Raw genomic sequence first — 13,418 nt, 5'->3', positions numbered from 1 at the left:
CTATTAAAACCACGTTATTTAAACTAATGAGCATCAAAATAACCGAAATCGTATTAGTCTTAAATGTTATACCTTTACCTTCCAGGTTCTTGGTGGAAAAAAAAAAATAGCAAAACCATAATGAACTCCCCTATTTTTATAGTCTTCCCCTATTTTTATAGTCGGTCAGATTAATAGTTTATTAAATATTGTATATTTAGTGATATATTACTGATTAATAGAAGATACAAGCAAAGGAATCATAGTAAAATCTGAAAATGAAGAAATTTCTTTATTTCAGATATCTGATTGTGTTAAATAATATTTGCAGTATAATAATTTCCATGTTATAACATTCTAATAACGCTAATAATGGATTGGAAGTGCTGCATGAGATGATGCCTTTCCAAACATTTGTCTCAGAGTAGTCTCCATTATCTTTATGAGGATTAGATGTTTGTTTAGGTATGTTCTCTAAACAAAGTCTTGGAACAGTTTTATATTTATTTCGAGCTTGTATGACACTTTGATCGCAGACAAGTCATCTACAACTAATTGTATGAATTCTGGTGGCATCAGAAACATACACATACATTTCACAGCAAAGTGGAGGCAAAGACTTATGCAATCACCACTTTTACATTATTATAGCTTATTATTTTTAATTCCCTCTTTAACATCATAGGCGATTTTGTGTAGAATTGTGTCATATAATCCTAATTATTTAATTTCGGTTTCAGGTTGTAACACTACAAAATGAGGGGGATGGTCAAGGCACAAGTAAAAACGAGTATTTGTTTTTGTACGCATTTTTCTCAAATCGAATACATGTACTGTCATCAGTATGTTAGTGTGAGAGTCGAAACATGACTAAAAAACGCACAATCACTGAATCCTGCTGTGAAATCACATCTGCAGATCCAGCATGAGCCAAAACACATTTCATTCTTACATATCAGTATGTTGAGAAGTGCATCTCTATATCTCCATCCTTTTAACCCTACTGCTGTGCATGGAAGTGTGTAGTGTGTTTGTGTGTGTGTACTGGTAGTGGATTATGTCTGAGTTTTAGGCTGAGGGCAAGGGCACACGTCCTGCCACGTGAGTATAAAACTATGCATGGAAAACCCTTCTACATCACCTTCCTTCTACCCTCCTCCTCCTCCTCTTCCTCTTCCTCCTCCTCACATTCCACACTTAATCATAGCTAATCGTGTCACTGCCCATCGCTCGCGGCTATTCCCATCCCACAGCACGCTTCAGAGGCCCCACTCTCCAGATGTCTGATTGTGTTAAAGAAAGGAAATGTGTGTGTTTTGCACATGTGTTTGAGTGTGTGTGTATGTTGTAAAGATAGGGGAAGAGAACACAAGAGCAGTCAATATATTATCGGAATGACAGACTGATTCCTGATTTTTAAATGGTAAAGAGGTCAGTATTCATTTATTTTCTAGATGTATTTCAAGCTATAGCAACAATCTATTTGTGATATTTCATTTATTTACAATTAACCTCTGTATCTCCCTCTCTCTCTCTTTCTCTCTCTCCCTTTTCCCCAAATTCCATATTATTCCAAATTCCTAATAATAAATCCTGTCCCAAATATGAAATGTTCTTTGTCTCCTTAATACATTTTTGAAATATCTTGATGGGCTGAATGGACAGGACAAAGAACAAACCCTCTCCTTCCCATACAACTGAAACAACATATGAGTATACACAAGAAAGACAGAGAAAGAGAGAGAGAGAGAGAGAGAGAGAGAGAGAGAGAATTATATCATTCCTGAAAGAGACGACCTCTGGCTATGGGTGGCTATGGCAGTGCGGTGATTTGAACTTGAGATCTCCAGATGACATGGCCAACACTTTTCTGTTGCACTATTTGGCCCAAAATTTTAATTTCTCTGACTTTTACTCTGTTGACTTTGTTACTAAACTAAGCTTTGCACATTATGGGAGGTAGAGGCACTAATTATTATTATTATTATTGTATCTATATGCAATATTTTTATTTTGTACTGATATGTTTTTAATATAATTTCTCTCTATTATATTTTTCCCATTTTACCTGGATAGGTCATTTCTGTTAATAATAAAAGAAATTAATAAGTTATATTCTTATTTATTTTATTTATTATTATGACACAGATAGAAAAAAATTTCACTGCATGTTGTTCTGTGTGGTTGTGTATGTGACCAATAAGGTGTGAATTTGAAACTACATTAATAAAAAGAAGAGGGAATAAAATTGACAGTAGCATTTTAGAGACACTATAGATTTTGTTTTGGATTAAAATTTTTTTATTTATTTATTTAATATAATATAATATAATATAATATAATATAATATAATATAATATAATATAATATAATATAATATAATATAATATAATATAATATAATATAATAATAATTTTCCCTTTTTTCCGTAATAATCTAGCTTAGATATAATCACATGCACGGGACACGGCCCATTATATTACTTTTTCCCTACTTTACCACAGAACTGGAATCATTGAGGACTTGATCTACACATCGACACTTTCAGTAAGTATCATCATATGCATTCAGTTATCAGTAAAGTCTGGAGGCAGGTGGATATATTTTATCACTATGAACCATTCTCATTTCAAACAAGCTTTGAAAGATTTTTATTAACTTAAGGAATTTCAACTTACAAAGGCTTGGTGAATAATAATAAGTAGACTCTCTCACCTTTTAAAAGAACCCATGGAGAGTAGTTTGCTCATGACGGCGCCCTCTGCCTCCCCAAAGAAGACACCCGTCTGAGCCATACAGCGATTGATAGAGAGAAACGAGAGAGATTACATCAGTAACAGAAGAAATGTTTAAAACAAACCATGTTTTAAACGAGTATAAAAACAGAGAGGAGAAACAAGATCTTCAAAGACACGTATATAGAAAAAGGTCGGGAGGACATGCACGTGGGTGTGTGTGTGTGTGTGTGTGTGAGTGTGTGTGTGTGCATGCACATGTGTGTGTGTAGTGTAACACATTTGCAAAATCATAAATGTAAAAAAAAAACATCTAGAATAACACAATGTGCTTAAGTGTTACATAACAGCAGAAGGCTTCATCCTGCTATACATATGACTCAAATACAACAACGAGCTACAGTCACACTGCATTAAAGACATCGACTGTGTAATTGTACATTATGCAGGATAAAAAAAAGCAAAAAGAAGAAAATGTTGTCCTATTCAGAATGTAATTATGATATTATGACTACATAAGTATTATTTAACAGTTAGAACATACACCGATCAGCCATAACATTATGACCACTGACAGGCGACGTGAATAACACTGATTATCTCCTCATCATGGCACCTGTTAGTGGGTGGGATATATTAGGCAGCAAGTGAACATTTTGTCCTCAAAGTTGATGTGTTAGAAGCAGGAAAAATGGACAAGTGTAAGGATTTGAGCCTTTTTCAAGTTTTTTTGATGCCTTTTGATGCAGCTCTTGTGGGGTGTTCCCGGTCTGCAGTGGTCAGTATCTATTAAAAGTGGTCCAAAGAAGGAACAGCGATGAACCAGGGACAGGATCATGGGCGGCCAAGGCTCATTGATGCACATGGGGAAAGAATGTTGGACCGTGTGATCCTGTTTGAGCTACTGTTGCTCAAATTGATGAAGAAGTTAATGCTGGTTCTGATAGAAAGGTGTCAGAATACACAGTGCATCACAGTTTGTTGCATTTTGGCAGAAAAAGGGGGACCAACACAATATTAGGCAGGTGGTTATAATGTTATGCCTGGTAGGTGTATGTAATATTGTATTGTGAATACATACATTTTTTCCTAACATTTGATGACATCATCCATCACCTTAATCACATGGCCAGTCCTGACACATATGTATGCCATTGCCACCCTGTCAACTATAGCGCTCTCTTATTACACTCTTTTGCAACTCAGCTAGAGTCTGTGACCTATTTTGGTGCTCCAACTACTATTCCAAATAATCCCTCAAGTCTTCAGGAAATTTAGGTCTGGTGAGTTTGTAGGTGAGTCAAAGTGTCCTAGTGTTCCTTCATACTTGCTGAACAAATTGCACACAAAGATAAGTATGAAGCATCAACCTGAAAGTCTGACTGATAAATAAATAAATTTGATTAAAACATTATAAAACATTAAAAAAATAAAAGTAACATTAACTAATAAATCTTATCCACAGCACTTGCCACTTTCACCCACTTTAACTGTAATTTCCCTTAAAACGTATTTTTTTTAAAACAGCCAAATATTGATATTCCTTAAAGATTTCCTAAATTAATTTGTTAACAGAACTTTACTTAAAATCTACTTACTTAATTACAGAAATATTTTTAAAATACAAAAATCTTATTATTTCAATATTACTTATTAATCTACTTAACTCAGTCATCCAAGCAATGATCCAGTTTTTTTGTACAAAAAAAAGTATACATTAATTTAATAAAATCGTACCAAAGAGGAGTCCTCCGCTACTAGGATAAAGCCGTTGTTGTCTATAAGGTAGCAATTTATATCCTGAAAAAAATAAGAAGAAATGGTGTTAAAGTTGTTAAAGTATAAACAGAGACCATATTGAAAATCTGTGGTTTTATTTATTTATATTTAGGAAATAAACAGAAGGTTTTAGAATTTCTTCAAAACAAGGAAAGTAAATATAGTACTGAATAATCAGGATTATGCACTATTTCTAGGTCTATTTAAATGTAAGCAAATGTGTGATAGTGACCATAACAGCTTTGTGTAAAATGTCAGATGTTCCCTTATGTTTGATCTCTTCTATTGAAGCACATGTTCAGACAGCACTCTGATGGATCTGATCTGAAATAGATCATAGGGTTTAACAAAACAAAACTGAAATTCATTCCACTGAAGATTCCACTTTTCATTTAAGTTGCTGTCAATAATATAATCTGTAACTGCAATTTCACTAGTGCTATCAGACCTCAGGTCTGAGGACCTCTGTATGTATGTATGAATTTATGTTTGTGTGTGTTTGTTTGTGTGTTTGTCTATAAAAAAAGCTTGCTGTCAGACTGTCAATAATAATTTATAGACAAGAGAAGGATCAGGCATGACAGACTCACTGCATACTCACATCATCATCACAGCTGATGGAACACTTCCCATCCAGGGTAGCGCACTACAATGCAAAACAAAAACATTACACTGTTGTGGACGACTTGGACAGTCCCTGCCAGCGCGCCCTCTGTTGTCTAGGGTTGTTATGTGTACCATGTGCTCATGTTTGCCCCACCCAATCCTTGTCCTGCACACCTGTCCCTTATGTTTCGCTAATTACCTCCCCTCTATATACCTGCTGTCTTGTGTGTGAATCTTTGCATCTTGTAACCCGTATATTGGCTCACGATTTCTATTTTGTGTTTGTATTTCTATATTTTTATTACCTTAATTTTATACCTAGTATTTCCCTGTGTCTGTTGCCTTACTTATTTTACTAATTTAGTGCGCCGGATTCGGTCATGGCTTCAAGGCTTCAGGAATCCCTTTCGTCCTCTCAGCTTACTCTAATACCTCTGCCTCAGCTCCTGAAACACGCATTGCGATTTCTCCTGACCTAGTTGAGGATGTAATGCTATCTGCATCGGACTCTGAGAAGCCTGATTTGGGCAACAACGAGCAAACAGCATTCAAATTCCCACTGCATTCTGTGTTTGAAAAGCTCCTGGAGGTGATCACACATGCTGTTGCTAATCTTAGCTTTGATTGCCATGATAAAAGGTTAGTGTTGTCCACTATGAGCTTGACATCTCTGAATAACTTTACACCACCTTCCACCTCCATGCAGGCATCTCCCAATTTTTTCCATACTTGAGTTACCTACCTCAGTTCTACCTGATTGTTCTCCCCAGCCACTGCTGACTATTCAGCCATTGTGGGCCTTGATGAACCTGAGCATGCTGAGATGCCTAGGGTTAAAGAGATCTCTCCCCTTCATTGGCAGCATGGAGAAAGTCTGCATTCCCACTGAGGCCCTGTCAGGCCATACTGGCCTTATAGGGAAGGCCTACAATCCTGCAGGTTAAGCCACTGCGGTGCTGCACACAATGGCAGTTTTGCAGTCGTACTGAGCTGACCTGCTAAAGGAGCTCATCTGCAGGAAGGGGCTCATCAATGATGTCTAAACTTTAGCCCTTAGATTTAGCCCTCTGTGCCATAAAGCAGATGGCCCATGACTTCTGCCATTTTATGACTGCATTTAGCATCTCTGCAATCTTACAGAGATAAAGGAAAGGGACAAAACCTTTCTTTTAGATGCCCTGGTGTCCCTTGAGGTCCTGTTCTTCCTTCAATGCAGCAAGGAGCTAGGGTTATCAACCAGTAGCCACCAGCTCCAGCCTGGCCTGCTGAGGCAGGAAAAGAAGATTAGAGTTGCAGCCTGAGCCCCCCAGTGTAAAATCTGGGTGGCTGGCCAGCACTTGGGGGCAGGTCTCCCAGGTGAGAAACAACCATCTCTGTCAGGTGGGCCAGGAAGTAATCCTAACACCTGAGGGCTAGGGTTTTCAGGGATGCCCCTTTAGGGCCATTTTCACTGCTACCTCCGGTGATTTGGGGTTCAGGCATGACCACCCAGGCTTCTGCTCCTTACGTGTTGCCACCTCCTGGATTAGCCCCTGCCATCTCGCTGTTTCAGGGCACTATGTGAGGTGAGAAAAGCAAGAGGCTAACAGCTCTCTCAGACCCCCTGGCAGTGTGGAAGCTTTTGCGTCACATTGGGTTCTGTGGGAAAAGGCTACAGAATCCAGTTTGCCTCCCGTTCTCCTTCTTTCAGGGTGTACTGCCCACTTTTGTTGGCACAGACCAGACCTTGTTTCTCTAGGAGGAACTTCTCTTGCATCTGAGAAAGGGGCTGTAGAGTGCATGCCCCTTCAGGTCGAGCCTCTGGGTTTAAATCCCAGGAAGGATGGGGGATTTTAGATTTTAGACCTGTATGCTCCAAATTCTGAGTCACTCCAAGGTCATTGTATTACAAAAAAAAAGTCTGAGGACTGATTTGCAACAGTAATCCTGGGTGCCTATCTTCACATAGGCATCTTGCCAGAGCACAGGAGACTCCCCTGATATTTGTGCTGCGACAAGTTGGTCCTCTCCGCACACCCTTATCAGGTACTTTAACCTGGACCTGGAACCCACTCCTGGGTCCCTCCGGGACAGACATCTCCTGGCTGTGGCAGCATTGATATTGGTGTTCCCATAGCATCAGCCATGATGCAGTGTCAAGTTCCCTCAAAAGATGGAGTAATGTGATGTAGATGTCCTTTTATAGTCTTGCTGGCACGCTCCGCTTCGTCACATGACCTACCCGAAACAAGCCGTGATTTCACACAGAGCTTCAGACACAACTTCCACATAGAAGCATTTCCATAGCGTTAGCCATAATGCAGCATCTCATTCCCTTCTTAGGGAACCAGGTTACATATTTAACTTGATGTAGTTCTGCATATTCTTTGCTTTTCCCATATCTTGACTCCTTTCAAACAGTGAGATCAACCTTTACAAATGGTTACAAACAACTGTTACAAATGGTTCAAACGTTCACTGATGCTCAAGGCAACACACCACATTAAGAGCGAGGGGGTATAAACTTTTGAACTGGAAATTTTTGCTTTTTTTTAAATTCCTGGGAAACATGTATATATTTTCTGTAGCTTCTGAAGGGCAGTGCTAAAGGGCAGTGAAAAATAAATAAGATCTTTAAACAAAATAATAACACTGATCATCCTGTGATGGAAATTCTGATGATGGTAAATGTACTAATTGCATTAAAACGTCTTTTAAAAGTATCATATTTGTTTTACTCAACCTAGATGACTAGGTGTGTGTGTGTGTGTGTGTGTTGTGTACCCTCACCTGTCTGCTGGCAGTCCAGAATTTTCTCTGAAAGAACTCCAACTTCATCTGTATCCCCACAGCTAAAGTCAGCACACATTCAAAACATGTCATGTTCAAAAATAAAGTGACATGCTATTTACTTAACACCAACATGAAGGTTTTTAAATATTGCAATCGTCTAAGCTTCATTAGTAATGACGAATCCAGAAGTCATTAATCTTTAAGATGTTTATGCATACAGTGCCTTAACTGAATAATATTTAGTAAGGTAAAACGATCTGACCCATTAAATATTGAAACTGTACTCCAAGGTTCTACATTTTGTTCATTCAGGAAGTAAAAATACACATTCCTTCTCATATCCAGCTCTTATATTCCAGACCAGGACCAGTTCTTTTAACCTATCATGTATATAATACCACAACATGATGGTTTAAGGCCAAGTTAAATATGTCATGCAGAAGACTTATGAGTTACTAAATTACTGATTATGGTTTTCAACTTGTTGACAGAGGCATTCCTCCTGTCCATGTAGAGAATTTTTTTCATCTCTGTGAGAAATAGAGCTAAGGGAGAGAGGTCTGGTTGTCAAAGGATACCCCAGAAGCCATCAGCAATACCTGTGCACTATCAGAAGTGTCAAAAAGATGGACGAAGGGATTACTTGGTACTAAGTGTGACTAAGGCATTGCTCAGATTTTCCGACCGATCAACACTACATGCAAAATAGCAGCATTACAGTCTTTCTAAACCTGCTAAAAAGAATGAACAATAAAATCCCCAGAAACAGAGTGGATTAAGCAAATCAGAAAATTATTATAGTTAATGAAATGGAAACAAATTAGAGTGCATTTATGTGTTTATTTGAGTTAAAGAAGCAGTTCGTATTTTTAGAGTCCCCTGCTCAATACAAATTGTAATTGCAATAAAAAATTTCCTGCAATGAATAAAAGCCTTCTTCTTCCCCCCAAAAAGCCCAGCCTCAACTGAAACTATGTATATTAGCCATGTATGTATATTTATTATCCGAGCCAGAAAAATGCAAACAGCAGTCTCAAATGAAGTATCTATTGCATTGCATTAAGCAGCTCACGTTGTTCTAAAATGTATAGTATGTGAAGATAGTGGATGGCATCACTTAGAAACCATGGAGATGGGTTTGTACTGCAATTTCCATGATCAGTTTTGTGCTCAAGTGTCCATCACTGAACATTTCAGCAGAAAAGACTTTAAATGATAATGAATTCAGCCATTATGCCAATGATCATATTGGTGATACACCCATGGAGAAAGGTGTCTGCCAAAATGCCGTAAATGTAAATAGTGATACACTTTAAGCTTTCCGTTCATGGTTTCCAATAAGATCATCTATTTATTGGCCACTTTGGAATATTTTATACAAACGCAAACAAATTGTCTAGAAAAGATTGTTATTTTTCCTTTTCTCTCTGCCCCAGATAATTTTGTTGTTGCCTTTGACCATGTTTACCTGGGCTATAAATATGAGGGTATACACATGGAAAATGCCTTCATCACCCAAGAAAAAAGACCTTTAAAAACTAAATATGCACTTATCGAGTAATGGATATATATATTAAAAAATATGGGTCTGTCTGTCTGTCTATCTATAAGTTAAGTAGCCTTTATTTATCACATATACATTACTGCACAGTGAACAACCCAGAGCCTTAATCACTTGAGCCGCCGCCACCACCTCCAAAGGTTGTGCGTTGGCCGGGAAAGTGGTCTCTATCTATCTATCTATCTATCTATCTATCTATCTATCTATCTATCTATCTATCTATCTATCTATCTATCTATCTATCTATCTATCACAGTGTTTAGGATGGTGAGTAAGGTTGAGACCTTCTCCTATTTAATGTCCCATATAATATAATGCTGTGTCCCTTTTTGAGTCAGTAAGGTACTTGATTCATCCCATAATTTTATACAGATTGTTTCATACATATAAAGAGGTTTCACAGTGGTGATAATAACATAATAGGCGTAATAGTGAACATGTTCAAACCACTTTCAGAAGAAATTGGAGAGAAGCTCGGAATCAGTGGTATGGCGGCAGAGAATGATACACGCACTGTGTGAGATTGCACATCAGTGACACAGTTGCTCTGGTTACAGAGACTCAGTGCTGTGATTGGAAAAAAAAAATAAAAAACTTTACAACCAGTGAAGAGGCCAGATTTTGAACAATGAGTGGGCAAGGGTTTGAAGAGGAAACTCAAATGGCAATAGACAAAACAACTTAAATGATCATGAGAAAGTGGCTGAGGAGTTAAAAAACATTCAAGAGGTTTGCCACCAGTTCAGTAAGAGTACTCACAGTCTGAATCACATCTATTATTATTACAGAACAAACCAATTGATTTATTTGTAATAATTACTAAATTTCCCTGCCCTCTAGGGGTGCCTTAGCCAGAAAAAAAAAGATTTTAAAAAATTAATAAACAAAATTAATTTGGAGGAAAAAACCCTGACAAATCCTGATTGATTTCACTGTTTTCACTGATTATATGAAGTAAGACTTCTAAAAGATTATCTGAGCTATATAATTCATACTCTTGTTCATGATTTACCTGCTGAATTGTTTAAAAATGACAACAAGCAAAAAAAGGGACAGGTTTAGAAAGTCTGAGGTAGAAAAAAAGGATTAACAAAAAGAAAAAAACAAGAATTAAAGGCATCATTAGATGGCACATTGACTCAATCTCAATGTGTGAATAATGTGTGAAAAGAAGGACTGAAAAGTACAAGACAACAGAATGGAGGGAGGGAAAAGTAGCAGAAAGAGGAACATGCAGGCGTAGGTGAGGTTGTCATTTCTCCTGATGTGGAAAGATATATGTGGGAATTGAGAGCATCCTCTAACTGAATGACCCACTGCCTAATCAATCCATCCACCCATCCATTTCTCAATTTTCAGTGTCAGTTTATCGTTTATCCTACACAGGGTTGCCCACACAAGTTGACTCAGGCCACAAAGCAGGGGACAACTCTGGACAGGGTGCCAGCTCACTAGACACAGTTGCACACACACTCACACACCCAATCACATGTTATTGAAAAATGTAGAGACATCATTGCGCCAACCAAGCATGTCTTTAGACTAGAGGAGGAAACCAGAGTACCCAGAGGAAGACCCTAAAGCATAGGCAGATCACAGAGTAGAGGCTGGAATCAAACTCCCAAAACTAGAAGTGCAAACTGCCTCATTAGATTTTTTAATAAATCATTTCATTCACACAAAGAAGCTACAAAAAAGCCTTCCAAAAAAATTGACTCCGAAAACCAGACCTGTTCTAATTCTTATGATTAAAAACAACATGTACAGTGCATAGCCATAATGTTGATAAGCCTTTTTATTACAGTTTAAAATTTTACTTCAGCAGTAATAGCAACAGGGTGCAAACCGGAAAAATCCAACAAGTGTCCAACTGAAATATTAAAAACATCAGTACTAACCATCAAGTTATGCTTGCACTGGCACAAAAATCGGGATCATAAACACATAACGCTGAGCACCCTACTGAAAAATATCTATAAAGACAGAATTGAAAACATATGCCTAAGAAACTGAAAATCCCTCTGTCTTTGGAAGATCTTCTGCCTGAGAGATTCGGTATTATCATGTTATATGCAATAATTATATACAACAATTAAAAGTGGAGTGAAACTGTATGTATTTCTGGGTGCTTTTACATAGCTGGGTATTTTTGGGACCTAATGGTTTGTTAAAACTGGTATCACGTACACTAATGTGTGCTAAATGGGGAGCACCACACTTATTTTCCTCCACTTCAAGCACTGACTCCAAATGTACAAGCTGTGTTTAAAAGGAAACTGCAGTACTTGTTAGTAAAAGCTAGAAAGCAGGTAATTAACAGTGGTTCATTACTATCAGACCTACTTTTCTAAAGAAAACTGATACCACCAAGTTTTTTAGACAAGTACTTTATGTATGTTTATGTATAGGTTTCAATATAAAATTCTTCTTAAAGGTTTGATTTTCCACATAAAAAATAATTTATTTTCGTTGCCTTATCTTATAAAACCCACACATAAAAAAATCATAGTCCTGCTCTGTAGTTTACTGACATGCACTGAGTATGTACACTGTAACCGAGCGCTTCTGGCCTAGCATTAAAGCTAGAAAGCACACTTACAAAGAATTAAAATCACATTTTCTCTACAGTTCTCAAAAGAGGAAAGCAGCAGTCTCAGTACTGCTCATTTGTATGTACTTCAGAAAATTAGAATCAGATTTGTTCCTGGCTTCAATATGAATGGGCACATAGTGAGATTTTTTTTTATAGAACCCAGAGACGTTTTGAGCAGACGTTAGCAACTATGTTGCACTTGATATGGCTCTTCAGCTCACATCACAGCTGCTGGTTATATGAGTGGAAAGAGCAGGTGTAGTCCATACAACACAAGTGTTCTGCTTCTGCAAGTACATGCTTCCAATAAACAATCAATGATTAAGAGTTCCCAATAGCCAAATACTGATCACCATTGATCCCAAATTGTTCCCATTGGCCAAATACTGATTACCATTGATCCCATTGGCCAAATACTGATTAACATTGTTCCCACTGTTCAATTACTGATTAACATTGCTCCCAGTAACCAATTACTGCTTTAACATTGTTCCCTGTAACCAATTACTTATTGTCATTGTTCCTCCTGACCAATTACTGATTAACATTGCTCACAATAACCAAATACTGATTGAACTTAATTGCAAAAAAACAATATAGATTATCACTGTTTCCTAAAAACAAATCACTCATCACCACTGCTCCCAATGGCCAATCTCAGCATGCCATTATTCTCAATGACTAATCACTGATCACCATTGCTTCCCAGTGATCAACCAATGATCACATTCCTGTAAAGCTTTGCAAAGTCCAGCAACAATGTCCACTGTTAAAAGAGCTATACAAATCAAATTAAATTTTATTGAATCACCAGTTATTCACAATAAACAATCACTGAAGATTTTCTATCCCTAAATGTTTTCTTCTTTCTGCTTATTCTACTACCCCAACTACTCACTGCTCCTGCTTCTGTTTCTCTACAATAATCTATTCTTTATCTATTTTTTAAAAAAAATTCTATTCTATTTTTAAGCATGTATTAGAGTTGCACACACATACAGTAGCAGGTGATTCAAAGTCAAAGTTTGGATGGCACTAAATTGGGGCACTCAAGCTAGTTTCAAGGTGACATCTGCCACCTCGTGTTACCATGTGGCCATGCCTTTGGGTCATGCATTACTAAGAGTTCAGGAATGTTAATGTTCTTACCATGGCTCAGTCTCTGTGATTAAAATTAATGCCAGGAAATGACGGTGTTTCATGAGTGAATATCATGTGATCAGTATTTTTTTTGTGTGTGTGTGTGCAGGATTTATTCATTATCTACAGTTTGTTGTAAATTTAGACGTAGTACACTGCCAATTTGTACACCAGAGATATCTGACATATATCATTGACAGGTTCTACTAGGTAGCTAGTGATGCCTACAGACATTCAGATGCTTATCATGCAT

General features: G+C 37.4%; 1 protein-coding gene across 7 annotated transcripts in view; it reads right to left on the bottom strand.

Annotated features, from left to right (window-relative positions):
- The window catches only part of cacna2d3a (calcium channel, voltage-dependent, alpha 2/delta subunit 3a), a 199,344-nt gene that overhangs the window by 20,371 nt on the left and 165,555 nt on the right, over positions 1-13,418 (bottom strand). For all 7 annotated transcript variants that reach the window (XM_058390454.1, XM_058390456.1, XM_058390455.1 and 4 more), the window contains 4 exons: positions 7,869-7,930; positions 5,095-5,139; positions 4,452-4,514; positions 2,695-2,765 (listed from right to left, as the gene is read on the bottom strand). In XM_058390454.1, coding sequence (XP_058246437.1) covers positions 2,695-2,765; positions 4,452-4,514; positions 5,095-5,139; positions 7,869-7,930 — 241 coding nt within the window. The remainder of the gene's footprint in view (positions 1-2,694; positions 2,766-4,451; positions 4,515-5,094; positions 5,140-7,868; positions 7,931-13,418) is intronic.

This window comes from Hemibagrus wyckioides, linkage group LG05, assembly GCF_019097595.1.
Source record: "Hemibagrus wyckioides isolate EC202008001 linkage group LG05, SWU_Hwy_1.0, whole genome shotgun sequence".
NCBI classification, from domain to species: domain Eukaryota; kingdom Metazoa; phylum Chordata; class Actinopteri; order Siluriformes; family Bagridae; genus Hemibagrus; species Hemibagrus wyckioides.
Note: the sequence above shows the minus strand (reverse complement) of the source record. Positions and strands in the feature narration are given on the sequence as shown.